This window comes from Stenella coeruleoalba (assembly GCF_951394435.1).
Source record: "Stenella coeruleoalba genome assembly, chromosome: 3".
Taxonomy (NCBI): Eukaryota; Metazoa; Chordata; class Mammalia; order Artiodactyla; family Delphinidae; genus Stenella; species Stenella coeruleoalba.
The window spans coordinates 173,963,795-173,987,889 of NC_137148.1; the positions used below are offsets into that span (position 1 = coordinate 173,963,795).

Below are 24,095 nucleotides of genomic sequence, written 5' to 3' on the forward strand. Positions count from 1 at the left end.
ACCGCTGGCCAGCCTGCTCGGGCCAGGGCCCCAGACTCCCTGCCGACAGACAAGGGGCCGTCTGTGCCGTCTGGAGGGTGTGGTTGCCCGGGGCTCTGCGAACCCCGCAGAAGCCGCCAGGATCCGGGAAGGTGTCGGCACCTGTAGCCCAGAGCTGCGTGGCCAAGAAGCTGACACCAGGAGCCCCGGACCCGCCCCTGCCCACCATGGGGACCCTCCCCTGCGACCCTGCTCCACGGCTGACTCCGGTGGCCCTGGGCCGGCGGACCACCGACTGCCAAATCCCGGAGACTGGTCTGAGGAGGACCTGCGGGGTAGCCCCCTTGGAGAACGGTAGGTGGGCGAGGGGGCCGTGGTGGTGGGACCCTTCCCTGCTCCAGTGCCCCCCACTGGGGTGTCTGGAATGTGTGGGAGCCTGGCTGGAGCAGGCAGTCTCTAGGCCCCTGTGCTTCCCCGAACCTCAGTTTTCCTTCCCGCAGTATGGGTGTGAATGTGGCATTCCTGAGGGCCCGTGAGTTGAGTGTCTTAAAGGCCAGGCACCTTTCCCGGTGCTGAGGGTACAGTGGTCAAGAGAGCAGCAGAGGCCCCGTGGGGGGACGGACACGAGGAAAAACAAGCAAAAAGCCTTTGCAGTGTATTCACTGGTGATAATTGTCTCAGAGAGAGCAGCAGAACCTGGGAGCCTGTGCAGCGGTCCGTGGGGGAGCTGAGCCTCCCTAACTCTGACACTGACCCTGGGATCTCCGTTCCGCCTCAGCCCTGCCACAGTTTCTCCATCTGTAGCAAAGCCGCTGGAGTCAGATTCCGTGGCCTATGTAGCACGGACATTCTTGCAGAGGCCACCAAACGTTGCCACTGTGACAGTGTATCTCTGTGTCCAGGGGTCAGTTTCCCCACCTGTGACTGCGTATCTCTGCGTCTGGGGCTCAGTTTCCCACCTGTGACTGTGTATCTGTGTGTCTGGGCCTCAGCGGTCCCAGGGTGCCCCAGCCCTGCAGCCCCGCCCTCCTGTAACTCCTGTGACTCACAAAGCCCCTGCCACTCCCCCCACCACCCCGGCAACTGCTACTCCCACACCCCTGCTGTGGAGACTGGCTGGGAGGCCAGGTGGGGGCTCAGGGGCTGGTCCCCTGTCTCCTCCCATCTCTTAGGGTGCATGGCCCCAGGCCGTGATCCTCAGGCTTTGGTCGCAGGCTCCGGGCCAGGCTTGTACGCCCTGCCGTCCACCGTCGGCTACATCAACCACGACTGCACCAGGGTGGCTGGTCCTGCCTACTCGCTCTTCCGGAGGCCCAGCGAGGGTAAGGCCGGTGTGGGAGAGGTGGGCCTCCAATCTCCCACCCAGAGTATTTCCTCACCCCCTTAGATCCAAGCTCTCATTCAGTCAGGCAGGAAGCCGGGACAGTGTGCAACGTAACCCCCGCTGTGTGTCCTCAGGAAACCTGCTGTGCTTCTCTGGTCCCTTGTTTCCTTATGGAAGGGGAGTAGTGTGTGGTTTTGCAGGGCATTTGCAAATTCCTTGCTGCTTGACTTGGGCAAGCTGTGTCTGTTTCCCCCTCTGTAAACAATGACGGTACAGTCCTTACCGAGTTGCGGTCAGGATTAAATACACCTTGGATGTCTGGAGACGTTCATTAAGTGAGGATTGGATGCCTTCAAAGTGGCTACAGCAGTGCCTGGTCTCCAGTCAGAGCTCCACAAAGAAGGGTTGTGGGTGTGAGTGCCGCCTCAGGTCCTCAGTCAGCGGGATGGGGGCTCCTGGGCCGTGATGTCCCACGGGGCGCGGGGAGGGTGGAAGGAGAATCCTTCGTGTTTGGACAGGAAAGGTTGGCGAGACAGCAGGCTGTGCGGCTGGCCTGGTCCGTGGGCCACCCCGCCTCTGTGATGTCCACTTTCCTCCTGGCCAGAAGGACTGCGACAGGGTGTCAGTGAGCATTGGATGCAGTGATGGGGCGGACACAGGGCCCCAGCTATAGCCAGCGGCCCATTGTGTGGATGGCGTCACTGCCATGTACCCACAAGCCTGTGCCTTCATGGCGTTGCCCACCCGCTCCTTCACCCACTTGCTAGAGCGCTCGGGGTCCCGAGTGGGCTGGGCTGGGGGCTGGAAGGGTCCTTGCTCTGTGGGGACTTTGCTTCCTGTGGACAGAGGCTTGTTGGGAGGTGCGGCGCCAGCAGCCTCTTCTCAGCCTTCAGAATCAGCAACAATCCCAAACCAAAGTGAGAGAAAACTCAGGAAGCTGCGAGTGGCCCCAGAAGGCAAAGGAGGGAATCAGCGTCACATCTGTCACTAGGAAGGATCAAGAACCGAGCCTATGGCCCAGAGCAACCTGGGTTGCCAGGTTCTAATCCCAGTTACAGGACCCATCCTGGGACAGAGAGACAGATAGGCTGGGGAGTCGGGGGTAGTGGTGGTTACTGTAGACTTTGCCGAGTGCCCAGGGAAGACTTCTGGGAGGTGGAGGCATGGGATCTGGGCTTTGTAGGATGAGTAGGAGTTTGGTGGAGTCCCCTGCAGAAGAAGGGGACTCCAGGCAGAGCTTGCAGCATAGGCATCGAGGTGGGAAATGCCATGAGTTGGACTGTGCTCATTTGTCATGAACATGCTTCACGTGTGTGTACCGTGTCATGTGTGCACACATACGCATAGTACTTAAACCAGTTGATCCTTGTCAGACCTACTGCTCTTAGGTGCATGTGCATTTATCCTGGAGTGGGCTTGTAGACAGTAACAATGGCAATCATAGTAACTGGTCCCAATTTTTTTTTTTTTTTTGAACGCGTTGCGTGTTCATTGCTGTGCGCGGGCTTTCTCTAGTTGCAGCGAGCGGGGGCTACTCTTCATTGCGGTGCGTGGGCTTCTCATTGCAGTGGCTTCTCTTGTTGCAGAGCACGGGCTCTAGGCGCGCAGGCTTCAGTAGTTGTGGCACGAGGGCTCAGTAGTTGTGGCTCGCGGGCTCTAGAGCACAGGCTGAGTAGTTGTGGCACACGGACTTAGTTGCTCCGCGGCATGTGGGATCTTCCCGGATGAGGGATCGAACCCATGTCCCCTGCATTGGCAGGTGGATTCTTAACCACTGCACCACCAGGGAAGTCCCATTTTTTTTTTTTTAAGTCGGTGCATGTTTTCCACTTTCTTTTTTTAAAAAAAAATCTATTTATTTATTTATTTATTACTTATTTGGCTGTGCCGGGTCTTAGTTGCAGCACTTGGGATCTCTGTTGTGGCATGCAGGATCCTTTAGTTGTGGCGTGCGGGATCTACTTCCCTGAGCAGGGATGGAACCCGGGCCCCCTGCATTGGGAGTGTGGAGTCTTAGCCACCGGACCACCACGGAAGTCCCGTGGCAATTATTAAGCACCCGGCGCCGGACCACCCCCTTCCGTGGACCATCTCAGTGTCCATCTTCACATCCTGCTAGCGTGAAGAGGAGGCTGACCTGGGCGAAGAGCTTCCCCAGGACCTGGCTCTCAGAGCCCGACACAAGCCCCTCCCTCAGGTTGGCCACCCGCAGGCTAAGCCCAGGCCCTGCAAGGGCTCTCCTTGGACCCTTACTCGGGCCTGGTTCTCTCCCTCTACACAGAATTCTAATGGTCCAGGAGCTGGTCCCCTAGCCCCTGGCAGAGGACAGGTCGGGGGTGGGGCACAGCAAACGGGACAGCTTTGACTACAGGTACACAGACGGTCAGCAAGACCCAGGCCCCCAGGTCAGGGCAACCATACCTCAGCGGACTGAGTCCCTGCCCTCCAAGATGGGGCCGGGGCCTCGGGGGGCGGGAGTGCCTCGGGGTTAAGCAGGGCACCGAGTAGGCGGTGGGGTCATTGGAGGCGCCCTTAGGACCCTGGGCTCCTCTCCCCAGCATCTCCACAGGAGACCAGCCCCGGGCCGGTCTACTTCCTGGACCCGAAAGTCACCCGTTTTGGCCGCAGCTGCACCCCTGCCTACTCCATGCAGGGCCGGGGCAAGTCTCGGGGTGAGTATCTGACCTGTGCTGCCCTACCAGGACCCTGCCCCTTCAGGCCCTCGGTGAATCTCGTGCCTCCGTACTCTTCTCCCCTCCCACCCCCGAGTTCTCGGACCTTCAGTGTCTTTGGAATGACAAAATCCAGTGGACTCAGAAGAGGGGCCAGGGGCCCAGGGTGATGTGATCTTGGGCACATATGGCCAAGGGTGCCACAAGGGCAGCTGGAGCTCACCCTCGGCATCAGGAGACAATAGGGTACAGTGGGGACTGTGGCAAATGCAACCATCCCCTTCGCGGGCTCCAGACAGCTCCCTCTCACCTAGAGCGCATCTCCCATCCACCCACCCTTTCATCTTTGACCTACCACACAGCTACTTGTCCACCACTGATCCATCGATCCATCCATTCATACATTCGCCCATCTATCTACTCACCAACCTACCCACCCATCCACCTATTCATCATCTAATCCACCCACCCATGATCCACCCATCCACGCACCCACCCATCCACCCATCCACGACCCACTCGTCCGTCCACCCACCCATCCACCCATCCACGATCCACTCATCCAACCACCCATCCACCCTCCCACCCACCCACCCACCCATCCACATCCACTAATTCATCCACCCACCCGCCCACCCATCCACCCACGATCCACTCGTCCATCCACCCATCCATCCACAAGCTATCGATCCAGCTACAACTCCCTGAATCCATCATCTACTCATTCACCCCTCATCCACCCACTCACTACCCACCCTTCTACTCACCCATCCACTCCAACATGTACTAAGCCCATTGCTGAGAGTTGAAGTAGATTTGACACGTCCTCGCTTTTTGTGAGACCCCAGCCTGGTGTGGTTAGATCCAGGTGGGGACCATCTCACCTCAGCGTGGCCATGTCTGGAGAGGCGGAGAGACCCACCCCAGGGGGATCTCAGGAAGGGCCGTGAGGGCTCTGCTTAGGAGGGTGCGGGGAAGGCAGCAGGGAGGAGGGGCCTTTCGCACTGTCTTGGAGGAGGGAAAGCAACTCCTGGGCGGTGGGAATGGGGAATGGGAGGCATTCCTGGCAGAGGGTTGAGCTTGGGCAAAGGCCAGAAGCTTGAAAGAGAACAGAGGGAGGTTGGGCTCTGTGAGCTCCATGACGCATGTGGCGACGGGGAGCCACGCCAGGTCCTTGAGGAGCTGAGGACCCTGTCCATTGCCAACCTTCCTGCCCCATTCTTACAGATCTGGAGGTGACGCCCGGCCCTGGGGCCTACAGCCCAGAGAAGGTGGCCCCCACGCGCCAGCGGACACCCCCAGCTTTCACCCTGGGCTCCCGCATCCGCCCGCGGCCCCTGGACACCTCAGTCCCTGCCCCCAACACCTACACCCTGCCTTCCCTCTGGGGCTCCCAGATCTTCACCAAGCCCAGCAGCCCAAGCTACACGGCAGCAGGCCGCACGCCCCCCGTCCGACCCCCGCAGGACCCCACTGAGATACCGGGTCCAGGCCAGTATGATAGCCCGGACCCCAACGCCTACCGTCAGCGCCGGCCGGCCTTCACCATGCTGGGGCGGCCCCGAGCCCCGCGCCCCCCGGATGAGACGCCTGGCCCCGGCACCCACAGCCCCGAGCAGGTCACCATGACCAAGGCCAGGGCCCCGGCATTCACCATGGGCATCCGCCACTCCAAACGGGCCACCACCATGGCCGTGGACACCGCACCCTGATGCCCTTGGGGGACAGGACGCCTGGCCTGGGCTGAGCCTCAGTTTCCCATGCTGTGAAGTGGGGTGTGGGCAGGTGGTGGGCATGCCTAGAAGCCAGGGTGGGGGGAAGGTGCCTCCTTTCTTCCTGTTCTCTGAACCGTCTGAGGTCCTTCTAGGCCACCTGCTTTCTCCAGTCCCGGGGGGGCTGTGACCCCGTGGTCCCGACAGGGAGAGCCTCCTTCCAGCGTCCCAGTTTCTTCTCTCCGGGTCACACCAGGCCAGGTCAGGCCAGGCCAGGTGGAAAAAGGGACACTCTGGTCCTCTCGAGCTGTTGGCTGGAGGCACGGCTTCCTGTGTCCTAGAACTCAGTGTCTGCCCGCTAGGGCCTGGGTCCCCAGCACAGCTTGGGTTTCTGCCAAACTTGGGCTCATTCCTGCTACTCATGGAAGCACTGAATTCAGCCCCGAATCAGGCTGCAAACAGCCCTGCTGCCCCTTCACACCCTCTAGCTGCTTGCCAATAAATCCCCGTGGCACCAGGAGCTGTCCGCATCACACACACGTTGTCTGTTCATGTCACGGGAAGGAAACCCAAACACTGCTCTCGAGATCCAGACCCCCAACTCTGCAGCCCCTGGGGATCTGGATGGGACCAGAGACAGGATCCAGGGGTACAGGAAGCGAGAGGTGGGGCCACGGCTTTGAGTGGGGGGAGCTAGCCAGGTAGGCTTCTTGGAAGAAGGGACACTGAAGCTGGGCTTTGAAGGATGCATAGGAATTTGATGGAGTCTAACATTTGCCATCAGTAGGTTCCTACCGTGTTCCGGATATCGATAAGATCATCTCACAGTGACTCAGGAGGCAGGTCATGTTTACCAAGGGGAAACAGGGCTTCAGGGAGTTTGGACACTTGTCTGAGGGCACTGAGAGTGTGTGTCCTTCTGATGCCAGGATGTAAATCCTGCCCTTTGGGCTCTGTTCCTGCCGCTCTTTCCCAGGGACGGGAAGGAAACACGTGGATGGAGTCCTATAACCGAACCCTCCATGGGATGACACGTTATAAACCCCAGCCCAGAAAGACCCTAACCCAGGAGCTTGGGAGGGACACAGACTGCATGCACCTCGACTCCCTGGAGGAGAAGACACGGAGCGGGGGGTGGGGTGGGGTGGGGTGGGGTGGGGGTGGGCGCAGTAGGCAGGACCTAGAGGGCTCCTGGAGTGGGGGTCAGCTCTCTCCCCCCAGCCTGGGGTGCCAAACTTGAACACACACCCTTCACCCAACTAGGTGGACACATACCAGGACCCCCTACACACACACCTGGGCGGGAACCCAGACTCCCTCCTCTCTCTCCCTCTCCCCGCCCCCCACACCTGGACACACACACGGTCACATCCGCACACAATATACATACAACCCAACCCTCACACAGCCCACAAGTTTGTGGTCCACAACAGACACAGAGCGCACAGAGTCCAGGTGGGGGCTCCAGACCCCGCCAAACGTCACCCCCCGACACCGACCCAAGGCCACACTGTCCCCGCCCGCTCCTCGCGGACCGCAGGCGCACAATGGCTCCCTAGGCGAGAGGCTCGGGCCTCGGGCATCGCAGCCCCCGGTCCAGCCCGCCGGCCAATGACGGCCGCGCGCGCCCCTCCCGCCAGCCCCCATCGCCGCCTCCTCCCCAGCCCGCGGGAGGCGGCCGCGCGGTGATCTCACCGCTCTGATTTATCGATCCGACCCCTAGCGGCCTCGCCCCTCCTTCCCTTCCATTGCCACCTGCCCCGGCCCCGGCCCCTCCCTTTGTTTCCCGGCAGCCGGCCCTGCCTGGGGCGGGGTTGGAGGGGGAGGGGAGGGGATCGGCCAGCCCCGGGCTGGGAGGCTGGGTCCTGGGGTGACCGAGACCGTCCGCTCCCCGGTGCAGAGGCGGCAACCCTTGAGGCCTTGGCGGACGGACAAGCCGGCAGGCCTGGGAGGCTCAGGCCCTGGAGTTCAGTTGAGTTGATGCCGGACGGGGCCCCCCAGAAATGGAGGAGGAGCCCGTGACCCTCCGGCCCGCGCCCCTGGCTTACAGCCGGGGAAAGTGAGGCCCAGGGCAAGGCAGCGTAGGGCCCGAGTCTGCGCTGCGTGTCCTCGGGCGCACACCCCTTCCCCTCTCGGAGCCTCAGTTCCCCTGTCAGGAAATAAAGCAGGGCCTGATTTTCAAGTACTTCCGGCAGGAACAGAGGGGCTAAGCTTAGGGGCTGGGGCGCTCTCCTTCCTTGACCGCGCCTCCGCCCCTCTCCAGACCTCAGTTTCCCGACGGCGAGAAGGGAAGACAGGAAGTGATTTATAAGTCTCTCCCGCCTCTGTGCTTCTAGGAACTCGGGCGACGGGTGGGGGGCGAAGTGAGGGGTCGCTGCCCCGGCCCTGGGTTCCAAACTTCGCTCCCTCCCTGGCTGCCGGACCCGAGTCAGCGCTCGTGCCCTCGGCGGGCCTCAGTTTCCCCAGCCTCCCCGCCGGGCACCGGGGCGCCAAGGGCCGGGGGTCCCAGGGGCGCAGCCCCCCGCGGCTGCGCGCTGGGCCGGACGGATGACATCACCGGGCCGGGGGCGGGGAGCGAGCGGGAGGGAGCGGGAGGGCCTCCTCCGCGCCAGGCTCAGCGCCCGGTCGGGCTCGGTCGGGCGGCCGCGGCCATGACGCAGGGTCCGGGCGGGCGCGCGGCCCCCCCGCCCCCCGCACCCCCGGAGCCTGAGGCGCCCACCACCTTCTGCGCGCTGCTGCCGCGCATGCCGCAGTGGAAGTTCGCGGCCCCAGCCGGCTTCCTGGGCCGCGGCCCGGCGGCGGCGCGGGCTGCGGGGGGCGCGGGGGCGGCGGGGGAAGCCGAGCCCGAGCCCGAGCCGGCCGCCTCGGCCGGCGTCCCGGCGCTGGCGGCGGCGGTCCTGGGCGCCTGCGAGCCGCGCTGCACCGCGCCCTGCCCCCTGCCTGCGCTCAGCCGCTGCCGGGCTGCCGGGGCGCGGGGGTCGCGGGGCGCGCGGGGGGCAGCCGGGCCCCCGGACTCCGCCGCCGACGAGTGGATGCGCAAAGGCAGCTTCATCCACAAGCCGGCGCACGGCTGGCTACACCCGGACGCCAGGGTCCTGGGGCCCGGGGTCTCCTACATCGTTCGGGTGAGTGGGCCGGCGCGACTCTGAGATCCCATCCTCCCCGGAGCCCCAGCCTGGGCACAGGGGCTCCCATCCCCCACTTCTTTCTCTGGGACACTCTGGACCCCGAGAGCCAGGTCTCTTTCCGTCCCTCCTTCTCTCCCCATCACCCTAGACCCCCATCGCCAGCCCGCGCTCAGCGGGCCGCCCCCACTCGGGAGGCGCTGGGGTCCAGGTTCCCACGGCGTCACGTGGGGAGGGGCGGGGAGAGGGCGGCTGGTGGGAGGGGGGCACGCATGCGCGGGTTAAGCGGAGCCCCCGTTCCGTTGGCCACCGTCTGCGGGGGGGGGGGGAGGATGCGGGTGGGGGCGTCCTGATACCCAGACCCCCACTGAAACCTCCTTCCCAGACTACAGAACCGGAGACCTTGGCCTGAGGTGGGGCGCAGAAAGGCCGGGCCCCGCTAGGCCCCAGGATTCGAGATGTGAGACTCCGGGAACTTGGAAGGTGCTGTCAGGGAACAGGTCTTCATTTGTCCTGGTTTTATTATGAACCTTTTGGACGTACGGAGACGTGGGCCGTTGGCCGGCCCGTACTAGCACCCACGCCTGTGAACGTTGCACGCTCCCCGCTCAGCCTGTCTGCCCCTGTGTGTAGTTTTTGATGAACCGTCAGGAGGCAAGCGGCCCGGGGGAAGACGCTCCGTAAAATGCTTCCGTGCGGCCCCCTGGCCCACCGGGGCCCTGCCCGTCCACAGTTCATTGTCACATCCAGGGTCCGGCAGTATTCACAGCGCCTCAGTCTGGTTTTTGGGGCCGGGATCCTGGAGGTCTGTGTCTTTGCAGTTGGTTGTTTTGTCTTTGGTTCTCTTACAACCTCTCCCCGCCTCGCCCCCCACCCCCGTACTGCGTTGAATAGTATCCCCCCAGATTCATGACCTTAGGAACCCGTGAATATGGTTTTCATTTGCAAATCGAGTCTTTGTCGACATAATCAAGTTAAGATGAGATCACACTGGATTAGGGCGGCGTATTGGATAAGAAGAGGGAGATTTGGACACAAACGCACCGGGAGGGCCCACGTGACAATAGGGGAGAAATGGAGCGATGCATCCACAAGCCAAGGGACACTGAGGGTGGCCGCTCACCACCACCAGACGCTGGAAGAGGCGGGAAGGGCCCTCCCCTGAGCCCCTCACCGCCAGGGAGCAGGGCCCTGCCACACCTTGATTCCCAACTTCCAGCTTCCAGAACAGTAGGGTCAGGGTTAGATTTCTGTTGTGTTAAGCCCCCAGTTTGTGGTGCTTTGTTGTGGCGGCCCCCAGTGGCCTTGACTCTTGTCCATGTGTGGTCCAGGCAGGGTCCACTGCGTCCCGGAAGCCTGTTAGACGTGCCGGGCCTCAGGCTGCCCCAAACGCTGGGTCTCCCTGTTTTCTCCTGGCGTCTTCTAACTTGGCTGTGGCCCCTTCTTTTGCTGAATCTCAGCTTCACTGGATTCAAGACTGATTTTGTAGTGAGATGTTTTGTGGGTGATGCCTTGCGCTTCAAACCACATCCCCTCAGGGGCGAGCTGTGTCTGCCCACCGGCCACGGCCACGGGGATTAGGACTGTTCAGAATTCAGATACTCGTGTTGTTGAAGTGCAGGCTGTTGGATTATTCCAATGATCTTGATGATTTTTTTTTTTTTTTTTTGCGGTACGCGGGCCTCTCACTGTTGTGGCCTCTCCCGTTGCGGAGCACAGCCTCCGGACGCGCAGGCTCAGCGGCCATGGCTCATGGGCCCAGCCGCTCCGCGGCATGTGGGATCTTCCCGGACCGGGGCACGAACCCGTGTCCCCTGCATCAGCAGGCGGACTCTCAACCACTATGCCACCTGGGAAGCCCGATCTTGACGTTTTCATCGATGCAGCAAATATTTAATGCATGCCTCGCCCTGCCAGGTGCTGATGGTATCGTAGGAAATGGGAAAGATCTGATCCCTGCTCTTACGGGGCTCAGATTTCTAGAGGGAGAGGCTGACAGTAAATAAATAAGAGACAAACAGGGAAATGGCAGACACTGGTAGATGCTGTGCAGAAATTACAATCGAGTGATGTCAGAGCAAGAGACTGGTGGCTGCTTTTAGCCGGGCTGGTGGGCGAGGCGCCTCTCAGGAGATGCCATTTAAGCTGAGACCTGAAGCCACTGCGGCCCCAGACGTGAAACGATTGGGGAGAGAGAGTCCGAGGCAGGGGCTCAGCGGGCACATTCGGGGAGTCGCCGGAGACCCACGTGGTGGGGCTGATGGAGGGAGACAAGAGCAGGAATAAGATTTGGGGGCTGTGGGGAGAAGCTGGGCTTTGGATGGCTCTAGGCAGGATCACAGGGCAGCGTTGGAGCTGAAAGGATCTTTCCTGTGGAAATGGGCTGGAGGTGGGGCTGGAAGGGCAGCAGAGAGACCTCGGAGGTGGCTGGGGAGCAGTCGGGTTAGCGGATGCAATGGGCCAGGGCAGCGTGGGGCTGGGGAGAGAGGGACCACAGCATCCACGTTGGAGACAAGCCAGCGGGAGTCGCTGGCTGATGGGTGTGGTGCCCTGACTCAGGCTCCCTGGAGAGGCGCGGCCCCGCGGGGCCTGAACCAGCCTCCGTGGCCTGCTCCTCCCCTGGGAGCCGCTTGTCTCCCTGCACCTGCATCCACCAGGTGTCCTGGGAGCCACGGAGTCCCCTCCCGCTTCACAGAGGAGTGTGAAGTGAAGGCAGGAGCAGCCGTATCCCAGCTTACGCAGGGACAGGCAGGTCCAACCCTGGGTCCTCAAGAGGGGATGTGTGTCCCCACTTATGTAAGGTGGGGAAACGGAGGGACAGGGAGGCAGGGCAGTTACATGGTGAGAATCCAGGACCAGACCCAGAGCTGAGGCTCCTCTCAGAGCCTGAACTCGTTGCCACCTGGCAACTACCAGGGTGGTTGGCAGACTAACGGCCCCAAAGACGTCCCCATCCTGGTCCCGGGCCCCGAGGATGTGTCACCTCACAAGGCAGAGAGGACTTTGCAGGAGGGATTAAGTTAAGAACCCCGAGATGGGGAGGACCCTCGATTCCCTGGGGGGCCCAGCGTCATCCCAGGGTCCTTATAAGAGGGAGGCGGGAGGGTCAGAGGCAGAGGGAGACGGGAGATGCCGCGCTGCTGGCTGTGAGGATGCAGGAGGGGCCGCGAGCCAGGGGTGCGGTCCCTCTAGAAGCTGGAGAAGGCGGGAACCGATGCTGCCCTGGAGCCTCCGGAAGGACCAGCCCTGCCCATGCCTGGATTTAGCCCCGTGAGGCCCCAGTCGGACTTCTGACCTCTAGAACTGTAAGGGAATACATTTATGTTAAATTTGTGGTAATTCGTTACAGCAGCAAGAGGAAACTAATACAGCAGCTGACTCACCTACCTGATGTCACAGAACCCTCACAAAACCCTGGAATGGTCCCTGTTTTGAGACAAGAAAAGGGAGACTCAGCGAGCAGTGATGCAATCAGGGCACCTGGGTTTCTAGACGCTAGTGTGGAGCCTCCAACCCTGAGATTTCCTACCCAGTTTCTAGGGGAGGAAACGGAGGCGCAGCCGCGTCAAGGAGCCCGGCGAGGGTGGTAGCAGCTGTGGTGCCTTCAGCGGCATCGCGGCAGTCCTGACCCAGAGCAGTTTAGACCCACAACGACATCGATCATCTCACGGGAGAAGCAGCCCCGGGCGGGTGGCGGCTCTGGGGTTGGTTAATTTCACAGCTTGGGGACCCTGTCATGGATTCACGTTCTTTTCATCTGTGTTGGGGGTGAATAGTGTCCCCAACCTGATTTGGAAATAGGGTCTTTGCAGATGTCATTGGGTAAGAAGAGGTCCTCCTGCATTAGGGTGGCCCTGGACCGAGTGACTGGCGGCCTTGAGAGAGAGCCATGTGAGGACACGCGTGCAGACGCTGGCCACGCAGCTCGAGGCCAGGGAGGCAGGAGGGCAGCTACAGCGGAGGCCGGAAGGGGCGGGCGGGAGGGAGCCTCCCCTGTAGCCTCCGGGAGGACCCGGCCCTGCGACACCTGGGTGAGGGGTGTCTGGCCTCCAGGACTGGGAGACAAGAAACGTCTGCTGTTTTGAGCCGTCCACCTTGTGGGGCTTTGGCACAGCCATCCCCAGAAACGTATGCAGCACCCTTGCCGTGCTTTTCCTTTCTCAGATCAGTTCCTCTGTCCCCTCAGCCTCCAGAAAAGAGCCCTCTCCTGCCAGGTCCTTCTGTGAATAAGGATGCCCTTTCCGGAAAGCCCCAGACAGTGTCCTGTGACGTTCCCTAAACTGCCCGTGGGACTAGCCTAGACCAGTGCCGCCCAGAGGCGAACGTGTAATGTTCCAGGTCCGTGCCGTCCCATTGGTAGCCACGTGTGGCCACGAGCACTCGAATGGGGCTGGGGCAGCTGAAGAACTCAACTTTCAGTTTGCTTCATTTTAAGCTAAGTTCAAGTGGTCGCCTGGCACTCCGCGCCCCTGTTGAACGGCTCTGGTCTAGATGGATACTTGCCCCGTCTGTGGATCCATCCCGTTTCCTTCCATCGGGGCTGTTTCCACGCCGGGCACTTCTCCTTTTGTTACCGAGTCCAAGCTTGTACTGGTCTATGCAGGACAGGCCAGTAAATCGAGAGCCGAGTCGTTGGGGCAAGGAATAGCGACTTGATCTGGAGAAGACAGTGGACGTGCGTCCCAAAGAGCCATCTTCCCCGAGAGAGCGTGCGGGATTCTTTCATACTGAAAGGGGCGGGACTAAAGCCAAGCACTTCCTGGTTCCCGTCAGCCTCCGGAGGGCAGGTGTTAATTTCTTCCTCCTGCAGGAGGCAGGATTCCCGGAGATGGGCCGCTGTGTTTAATTTAAGCTTTTAGACAACATCCCCATAGCGATTAGTTTGTAATAGAATACAAGGTTTCTTCCCTATTACACTTTTACGAAAATTCTACTAACAAGCCCTTTCTGCTTTTCGAGGTGCCCTCACCGTGCGCTCTCTCGAGTTTCTCACGAGGAAGGCTTTGAATGGGGCGCAGAGAGACTGAGAGCTGCCCCAGGGGCCCAGGCCTGGCTGTCTCCACCGCCCAGTCTTTCCTGAAGGCTGGTCTCGTAGGTGGTGGTGTGTGGGGAACCTTGGGAGGTTAGCTGTGCTCAGGTGTTTTTAGCTGCAAATGCAGCTGATTCCTTGAAGGCAAGGGGTAGGATGGCTCCAGGGTGGATTACTTCAATGACTTGAGCATATCCCTGAAGCCCCAGGTCTTTCCATCTTTTCCACTGCCGTCTTCAGCATGCTGGCTTAGCCGTCCTCATGGTCACAAAAGAGCGGCCACAGCACCACGTATCGCACGCAGATCCAGCCATGTCCACTGGAAGAAAAGGCCATCCCTTTCGTTCTTCTCGCCACACCTCGCTGGCCGGAGGTGTCAAGCTCCATTCGTGGCAGGGGAGGTGGGCCACCAAATTCGCTTGAACCAATGGTGAGCAGAATGTGGTGCCCAGACCTCGAGGAACTTGTTATAAATGCACATTCTTGGGCTCCACCCCAGACCTGCTGCGTCAGAAACTCTGGGGTGGGCCTGGTGAACGATGTTTTACCAGCCTGCCGGCTGATTCCAACACCCACTCGTGTTTGAGAACCACCAGCCTTAGCCAGCTGCTTGCAATACTGTCGAATTAACCACTGCTCACTTATAACTAGTGTTTGGTAACCTCCACCCTGAAATGAACATCACGTATATAACACCTACCTGCACATTTATCCCCCCCAAAATCAATACGAGGTAACAAAACAGCAATAAAAAGGAGAAACACAGAGGCAGCAATTCACAGTAACAGAATATGTTTCAGTGTGTAAACGCGTAAGCTCCTCTAGGCGCACAGCGACAGAGACAGGAGCCACCGTTCACACGACAGCTACAAACAGCTCCAGGGTTACTCTGGCAGCTCCAGTACCACCATTAGAGTTGCTGCAGGCCGTGTGATGCTCAAAACAGCGGACAACTCTTGGTAAAGCCTGAACGACACACAATGAAGCCTTCTGTCAACATACAAGATAGTTTCAAGTTTCATGACATTCGATGCATATTAAAACCATACCAGAAAGTTAAGCATGGAATTACTATGTGATCCAGAAATTCTACTCCTTGGTATACACCCGAAAGAGCCGGAAGATGATAAGTATATGACTGGCTATGTGGGTGAGGTTGAGTGTGTGTGTGTGTGCATCTAGGGAGGAGATAAGTATTTTTCTCTTATGGGAATTGAGCAGGGACTCAGATATTTGCACACCCATGTTCATAGCAACACTATTGACAACAGCCAAAAGGCAGAAACACCCAGCTGTCCGTTGATGGATGAATGAATAAAACGTGATCCAGCCACACAGTGGAACATCACTCAGCCTTAAAAAGGAAGGCGGTTCTGACACCTGCTACACCATGGATGAAACTTGAGGACGTGACGCTCAGTGAGAGAAGCCAGCCACAGCACAGATACTGTGTGATTCCAGGCACAGGGCGTCTCTGCGGGAGTCACATCCACAGAGACAGGAAGTAGACGGTGGGGGCCAGGGGCTGGGGGAGGGGTGGGGAGTCGGCGTTTCACGGGGACAGAGCTTCAGTTTGGGGAGATGGGAAAGTTCTAGAGATGGATGGTGGGGATGGTTGCACGACAACGTGAAGGTGCTTAGTGCCACCGAGCTGTGCACTTACAGACGGTTAAAATGTTAAATTGAACGTTACGTGTATTTTGCCACGGTAGAAAAGAAAACAAACAAAAAATGCCCTTAGATGCTTCGAGTTCTGTGTAAAATGGTGTTAGGTTGGAGTCGTGGTGAATGGTGAGGGCTTTTCACAAACACGAACGCCCAGGAGGATGCTCTGAAGTCCTTGGGGACCCAGGACCAGCGTCAGTGCAGGGCTCCCCAGATTTTGGAGGAGTGCGCCCCACGATTTTGCAGGCTGCCCCTGAGTTTGTGTCGGCCCTCAGCCGGGCTCGATGCTCGCGGCGGGCTCACCTTGTGCGTTTTTGGCAGGGAGCATGGAGGCCAGCTCTGCCAGCCTCTGTGTGTCTGGTCGGGAGGCAGGGGTGCCCGTGCATCCCGACGCGGCTGCTGGAAACTTTGATCGCTTGGTGTACGGGGGAGAGTGGCGTCCCCCCAGGTTCATGTCCGCCGGGCCTCAGAATGTGACTTCATTTGGAAATAGGGTCTTTGCTGATGCAATGAGGTTAAGGTGAGGTCCTCCTAGAGCAGGATGGACCCTAGATCTAGTGTGACTGATGTTCTTCTCAGAAGAGGGAAATCTGGACACAGACACACAGGGAGAGGCCACGTGACCACAGAGGAAGGGGCCGGAGGGATGTGTCTGCAAGCCCAGGCCTGCTGGCCACCGCCAGTAGCTGGAAGAGGCAGGAAGGGCCTCCCTCGGGCCTCCAGCTGGGGCGTGGCCCTGCTTCACCTGGATGCTGGGCGTCCGAGCCCCAGGACTGGGAGACACGGAGTCTCTGTTGTTCGAGGCCGCCCCCCAGGAGACTAACGCACTCAGTTAAGGCGATGTTTCTCCCTGGTCAAGGGCCCCATTTGTTTCCGTTATAATCACATATCTGTGGGGATGTACTTTTTTTTGGTCAGACCTTTCAAAGGGAAGGGTAACATAGGTGTGTCCAAGTGTGCAAAGGCAGTCCGCTGCTGCCCGGGGCCCCCTCGCCGGCCCCACCAAGTCCCCACCATCCGGGCCCCTCCGCCCAGAGCCTTGTGTGTCTGTTCCTCACCTGCATCTGTGGAGGGGGGACTCTGACACTCTGCAAGCAGCCTGGGGCCCAACAAACGTTCACTAACTCGTCTTAGCAAAAATGGACAGTTCTGCCTGGATGGACACTTTTCATTGATAATTACGTGTTTATTTTAATGGTTATTAGGAAACACTGCTAGGCATCAAACCCAAGTTTTATGGTAGCAATATGCAGTTTCCTCTTTTCTTCATGTACATTTTTTCTTTCTTTTTTTTTTTTTTTTTTTTGGTCGCACCATGCGGCTTGTGGGATTTTAGTTCCCCGACCTGGGGTTGAACCCGGGCCCTCGGCCATGAGGGCTCAGAGTCCTGAACATGGAATGCCAGGGAATTCCCACTCATGCACATTTTCTTTTCTTTTTCTGTTTTTGCTTTCTCCTTTTTGTTTTTGTTTCCCCATGCACATTTTTTAAAAAACTGAGATGTAATTCAGTGTCATAAAACTTACTCATTTAAGCTGTACGATTTAGTGGTTCTTAGTGCCCTTGCAGATTTGTGAAACACTCATTATGATCTAGTTCCAGAACATTCTCATGACCCCAGAGGAAGCCCCGTCCCCATGAAGTCACTCTGCACCCCCTCCCTGTCCCCTGACAACCAGGAACCCACTCCCTGTGTCTGTGGATTGGCCTGTCCTGGACATTTCCCATCAGTGGAATCACACGCCGTGTGTCCTTCTGTGTCTGGCTTCTCTCACTGAGCGTCGTGTCCTCAGGGTCCATCCATGTGGTAGCGAGTGGCGGGGCTTCTCTCCTTTTCATGGCCAAGTAATGTTCCAGTGTGTGGACGGATGACATTTTGTTTATCCATTCACCAGTTTATGGACTTTGGGGGGGTTTCCTACAGTTGCCTTCAGAAATAAACTCAGTTATGTTTATAAATGGAGTTTATTTAAAATGAAAACGCTAAGTAGTAATGGTACAGGACCTATTGCACCGTGAGGGGTGGCGCGGCCTGCGGGGAGTGTGGTGAGCTGGGTGCTCGTCCTGTGTCCGCCCTGGTGTGCTGTGTGAACTCGGCTGGGTCCCTTTCCTGCTCTGAGCCTCAGTTTTCCCTCTTGTAACTCGGTTTTCCCCTTACATCCTAGGGCCGGCTCTGGGTGGCCTCTGTTTCTGCATTGGCAAAGGGGAAGGTGGGCTGCAAATCCGCCGTTTGGGGTCCCCTCCCGGGCTTCTCTGTCGGTCTCCCGGGGACAGCTGTAACAAATGACCACAAACTGGGCGGTTAAAACTACAGAAATGTATCCTCTCCCGGTTCTGGAAGCCAGACGTCCAAAATCAAGGTGTCGGCAGGCTGGTTCCTTCTGAGGCTCTGAAGGCGAGTCTGTCTCCAAGCGTCTGGGGCCGCAGCCCTGCCTCCAGCTCCACATGCTTCTCCCTGCGTGTCTGTCCCTCAGCCCCCCTCTGCCTTTCTCCCGTGAGGACGTGTGGCATCGAATTTAGGGCCGATCCTAAATCCAGGACCGTCTGACCTTGACATCCTTAACCTGGTTGTATCTGCAGAGGTTCCCTTCCACTAAGGTCCCTCTCACAGGCTGTGAGGCTGGGCATGTGGACAGAGCCTCCTGGGGCTGTCACCCACACACCACGGCTGGCCTTCGGAGACGTTGGGGTCCTAGGTCAGAGGTCGTACTCCCTGGCAGGCCCAAGGCTCAATTTGACCTCTGCCTTTTTTTTTTTCTTCTATCTAAAAATAAAAATTCCTTGTCATTGTTTACAAATTGGGGTGTTGCAGGCAAAGGCCCTGGATTTCAGGTGGTCTGGCAGCACTGGGCCCCTCTGGCCCCTGAGCGTGTAGTTTGCTGCAGTCTTCACCGCCTCCTGCAGGGCCGGGGCACGCTCCAGAGCCCAGGCTGTGGGTTCAGATCCTATTTCTGCCGCCTACGACCTGTGACTGCCAACAGGTTACAGAGCCCTCGGGGCTGTTTCCTGAGGGGTCACGTTGCCGTGCAGTGCGGGCTTTGGGTGGAGCGGGTTGACAGGTCATGTGCGCAGCACACTTGGAACAGGGCCCGGCATGCGACAAGCGGCTTATCAGTGTCATCGCTGCCCGGCAGGCGCTCCAGCCACCTGCTTACCTTCCCTGCCTTCGTAGTGTGTTCTCCACCCTCCGGGAAGGGGACCCGTGTTGCATCTCCTCTCCCGTGCAGTTGTGTCGTGCACCCACTTCACCCGGGGGGGGCTGGGGGTACTGGGAGGATTTCAGTCACACAACCAGAATGAGCTGTACACTGGTTAGGGTGAATTAGACCCCTCAGACCCTGGGGCCCTGCAGCACGGATGCCCCACGCAGACGCATGCTCTGTTAGAGGGAGGGTACCTGTTGAGCCGCCAGCACCCAGCAAAGCTGTCCACTCAGTGTGAGAGTCTGCTTTGGGGGCCGGGGCCACAGCTAATTCTCTTCGAGGTTCTACATGGCTAACGCACGCCTGGCACATAGTCCCTGCGGACCTGTCTATCCGTCCCTCCATCTACCTGTCCATCCATCACCCATCCATCATCCATCATCCTTGCATCATCTGTCATCCATCCATCCATCTATCCACCCATCCATCCATCCATCATCCATCATCCATCCATCATCCATCATTCACCCATCATTCATCCATCGTCCATCATCCATCCATCATCCATCATTCACCCATCCTCCATCCATCATTCATCCATCGTCCATCCATCCATCGTCCATCATCCATCCTCCATCCATCTTCAATCCATCCATCCATCATCCATCATCCACTCATCAGCCATCCTCCATCATTCACCCATCCTCCATCCATCATCCATCTTCAATCCATCCATTCATCATCCATCATCCACTCATCATCCATCATCCACTCATCAGCCATCCTCCATCATTCACCCATCCTCCATCCAACCATCATCCATCCATCCATACATCGTCTATCATCTATGCAATGAAGGTGAGACACATCAGTTCACTTCCCTGCTTAAAGCTGTCCCACGGCCCCCCAAGTTGGTCACAGTGAAACCCAGCCCCTCATCACAGCTCCAGGGTCCCACATCCTCTCATCTCTCATTGCTCCAGCCACACTGGAGTGAGTCTGGTCTCTCCAAGCTGGTTCCCGCTTCTGGCCTGTACCTGCTGTTCCCTTTGGCCTGGATCTTCACCTGCCTTACTCCCTCTCTTCTCCTGGTCACTGTCTAGGGAGCTTCTGCTGTGTAACGAACCATCGCACAACCTAGTGCATGGAAACAACAAACACTTTTTATTTCCTGTGGTGCTGTGGGTCGGCTGGGGCTGAATGGTCTCCTTCACATGGCGATTGGCTCCATGTCAGCTGGGGAGATGGGGGTGGGCCACGTGTCTCGTCATCAGGCAGGGTACCCCAGCAGGGTCGCAGGGTCCCAAGAGCAGCAGGGGAGCAAACTCCGGTGACGGGTGACCGTGCCTGTCCGTGTGCTGCTTGCATTACGGCCAACCCAGGGCCTGGATGGGGGAGGGGAGGAACTGGTGGCCACTTTTACAGTCAGCCAACGGCATCTGTAGAAGCAGCTGCTGTGTCCTGCTAGAGCTTGTCACCCACACATGTGCATGCGCACACACACAAACACACAGTGTCCGCACATGCTGTGTACACGTGTGTCCTCCTAGGCCCCCTTGTCCACACAAAAGGCACTGTGGCTTCTAGTCGGCACCTTGCTCTTTTTACAGCTGCAGACTCTTCCATTCCCAGCACCGCGATTTATTTCGGTTCAGCAAAGATACAGGCTGCCCAGTTAAATGTAAAGTTCCCGTGAACACGAACAATTGTCAGTATAAGTATGTTTTGTGCGTTATTTGGGACATACACTAAGAAGATATTAATCGCTTATGGGAAATTCCAACCTAACTGGCGTCCTGGGTTGGACCTCAAAACCCTAGATGTGTCAAGTTTTGGGGTGTCTGCAATTTCTTGTTTATTCCTCCAGTGCTGCAAGTCCCGCAGGAAGGGAGGGGCAGGCGGCCGGGGGCAGGGCACCCCCCGGGCCAGCATAGGAAGGCATACTCCGCACCGGGCTGTGGTGGCAGTAAATACCCGCGCACCTGCCCCAGCACCAGTCCTGCGGGGGTGGGGGTGGGGTGGGGGCGGAGCCCTGGGGGGAAGGTGGAGTATGGCTCCCAATAGCCACCTGTGCACACATAGGGAGCCTGCAGACTGGTGTGTCTGTGGGATAAAGTCCTCAAAATGGAGTTTCAGGGTCAAAGCATGTGTGCGTGTATCATTTTTTAAAAGCCGAGGGGACTTCCCCGTGGCACAGTGGCTACGACTCCATGCTCCCAGTGCGGGAGGCCAGTTCGATCCCTGGTCAGGGAACTAGATTCCACATGCATGCCGCAACTAAAGACCCCGCATTCCGCAACTAAAGATCCTGCATGCCGCAATGAAGATCCCGCATGCCGCAACTAAAGAAAAAAGATCCCACATGCTGCAACTAAAAAATCCTGTGTGCTGCAACTAAGACCCGGCACAGCCAAATAAGTAAGTAAATAAATAAATATTTTTGAAAATATTTTATTTTGAGGTAAAATTATTTATTTATTATAATAAATAATTTATTTATACTTTATTTATTATTTATTAATTAATTTATTTAATAATTATTCAATAATTAAATTATTTATTTATTATTAATAAATTATTTATTATTATAATAAATAATTTATTTATTAAAATATTTTATTTTGAGGTAAAATTCACATAACTAAGTTAACCATTCACCATTATTTATTTATTTTCTTTCCTTCTTTCTTTCTTTTTTTTTTTTTTTGGACTGTGTCAGGTCTTAGTTGCGGCACACGGGATCTTTCGTTGCGGCGCCCGGGCTTCTCTCTAGTTGTGGCCTGTGGGGGTTTTTTCTCTCTCTAGTTGTGGCTCGCGGACTCCAGGGTGCATGGGCTCTGTAGTTTGTAGCACGCGGGCTCTCTCGTTGAGGTGCGCAGGCTCAGTAGTTGTGGTGCGTGGGCTTAGTTGCCCCGTGGCCTGTGGGATTTTAGTTCCCCGACCAGGGATCGAACCCGCGTCCCCTGCATTGGAAGGCAGATTCTTTACCACTGGACCACCAGGGAAGTCCCTACCATTAACCTTTTGTTTTTCTGTTTTTTAATTTTATTTTTAAAATTTATTTATTTTTGGCTGCATTTGGTCTTTGTTGCTGCACACAGGCCTTACCCAGTTGCGGCGAGCTGGGGTCACTCCCCACTGCAGTGCGCGGGCTTCTCATTGCGGCGGCTTCTCTTGTTGCAGAGCACGGGCTCTAGGCGCGTGGGCTCAGTAGTTGTCGCTCGCAGGCTCTAGAGCGCAGGCTCAGTAGTCGTGGTGCACGGGCTTAGCTGCTCCGCGGCATGTGGGATCTTCCCGAACCAGGGCTCGAACCCATGTCCCCTGCATTGGTAGATGGATTCCCAACCACTGCGCCACCAGGGAAGTCCCCCATTGACCGTTTGAAATCACAGTACAGTGGTATTTAGTACATTCACAAGGTTGTGCAACCACCAAATCTATCTAGTTCCAGAACATTCCATCAACCCAAAAAAAACCCCGTCCCCGTTAGCTGTCACCCCCTACGCCCCTCCCCAGCCCCTGACAACCATGAACCCACTCTCTGTCCCTGTGGATTTTCTTGTCCTGGACGTTTCCCATCAATGGGATCACATGACAGACTCTGCAAATGGCTGTGCCAGGTTCCCTCCCAGCTGTGCAGACAGCACGTTGGGGGGTGCTGGTGGCCGTCGTCTGGCCACCCTGCCCCACCCCTCCCCCGGCTGTTCCTGCCTTCTCTGTCCCTCAGCATCGTCTCTCGGAGATTTTGAATTACCGAATTACCTTCCGTGGAAATGGTAATCTGGGCAGGGGTGGGCACACTCTCCCTGGAAAAGGTCAGACAGTCAAAGCTTTGCGCTTCGCGGGCCAGACGTCCTCTGTCCCGGACCCTGGGGACGCAGAAGTGAACAGGGTCGCCACCGTCCAGTCCTCCTGAGGTGACCTTCTAGTGGAGCAGAAAGAGAATGAACAGCAGATGGTTAAACGAACAGCCAGGACTGAGCCTGGAGGAATCCACCGCTTCCAGGGAACAGCTCCCTTACAGTCAGGGAGGGCAGCTCTGAGGAGGTGACCGGGAGCCTGGAGCTGGGGAAGGAAGCAGTCCGCAAATAGATGGGGGAAGGGACGGCTGGGGCCGGCTGGTGCAAAGGCCCTGTGGCAACCAGGCTGGGCCTCATAAGGACAGAGGCGGGGGCTGGAGCCCAGGGTGGCGGGAGGGGAGGGCAGAGGGCTCGCTGGAGGGAAGGCCTGGGTTCCACGGTCAGGCCCCAGCTGGGCTCTGCTGGGCTGGCGCTCACCCTGTGCTCTCTCCCCTCAGTACATGGGCTGCATCGAAGTCCTCCGTTCCATGCGCTCCCTGGACTTCAGCACTCGCACCCAGCTCACCAGGTGAGGCCCGGCTGTGGGGGTGGGGGGGTCCGGTGTGTAGCTCTGTGCTGGGAGGTGAGGGTGGTGGACTCGGCGACAATTCCCTCCCCCTTCCCGGCTTGGGGAGCAGCGCTCTGCAGGGTCAGAGCGATCTGGGGTGGGGCACAGTCCCAGCTCTGTCCCCGCCTGCCGGTCACCCACGCTCTCCGGACCCCAGATGATCTCCTGGAGACGACAGCGCATCCCTCAGAGAGTGTGTGGGTCCCACGAGGGGTGCTGAGGACGCCCCAGCATGTCCTGGCACCGGGGGGGCGATGCTGCTGGCTCCTGGTTGAGACTCAGGGCAGGGCTGCAAGGGGCTGGGAGCCCGTCCAAGGCGACCAGGGCATGTCCACCGTCCTGGCTTTTTTTTGGTGCAGAGAAGGCGTGGTGGTGTCGTGATGTTCCGAGCTGCCTGGACCTGAGTCACGTAGAGTCAAGGGTACAGCCAGGGCTGAGGCAGGAGGGGCCCCCATTGTTTTGCATGTTGGAAACTGACTGAGTGCATTCACCAGAGACATTAAAAAACTCTACTGAGATATAATGCACCCAATCAAAGTGTACACCCAAACTCTATTGAGATATAATTCACCCAATCAGAGTGTACAATTCGATGTATTTTGCTGTTTTCCAAGTTAGGCAACCATCACCACGATCTAATTCCAGAACATTCCATCACCCTGAAAGGAAGCCCCATCCCCATTAGCAGTCACCCCACCCCCTCCCCATCCCCTGACAACCACGCAGCCACTCTCTGTGTCTGCGGACTGGCCTGTTCTGGACGTTTCCCATCCATGGAATCACACCCTGTGTGTCCTTCTGTGTCTGGCTTCTCTCACTGAGCATCGTGTTCTCAGGGTCCGTCCACGCTGTAGCGAGTGTCAGGGATTCCCCCCTTTGCAGGGTTGAGTGATGGTCCCGTGTGTGGAGGGACCACATTGTGTTTATCCATCTTCCGCTGACGGCCGTTCGGGTGCTTTCTGCCTTTCGGGCTGTTGTGAGTTGAGCTGCGGTGGCCGCCCACGGGCAGGCTTTGTGTGGACGTGTGTTTTCAGTTCTC

The 24,095-nt window shown here is 58.0% G+C and overlaps 2 protein-coding genes across 5 annotated transcripts in view; both read left to right on the forward strand.

Annotated features, from left to right (window-relative positions):
* Positions 1-206: 206 nt before the first annotated feature.
* CIMAP1D (CIMAP1 family member D) lies at positions 207-5,687 on the forward strand (the record flags this gene model as incomplete). 2 transcript variants are annotated; one of them, XM_079917891.1, is made up of 4 exons in its annotated part: positions 207-333; positions 1,152-1,301; positions 3,862-3,975; positions 5,203-5,687. In XM_079917891.1, the coding sequence occupies 4 exons, from the start codon at positions 207-209 to the stop codon at positions 5,685-5,687; spliced, it is 876 nt and encodes a 291-aa protein (XP_079774017.1). The 2 variants fall into 2 exon arrangements, with proteins under 2 accessions (XP_079774017.1, XP_079774018.1); XM_079917892.1 differs by having other exon boundaries at positions 1,194-1,301.
* Positions 5,688-7,637: 1,950 nt separating this feature from the next.
* Positions 7,638-24,095, forward strand: part of SHC2 (SHC adaptor protein 2) — a 29,965-nt gene continuing 13,507 nt past the window's right edge. For 2 of the 3 annotated variants that reach the window (XM_079918266.1, XM_079918268.1), the window contains exons 1-2: positions 7,638-8,812; positions 22,947-23,017. In XM_079918266.1, coding sequence (XP_079774392.1) covers positions 8,339-8,812; positions 22,947-23,017 — 545 coding nt within the window. In that variant the 5' untranslated portion in view covers positions 7,638-8,338. The remainder of the gene's footprint in view (positions 8,813-22,946; positions 23,018-24,095) is intronic. The other variant, XM_079918267.1, reaches the window with a different exon arrangement.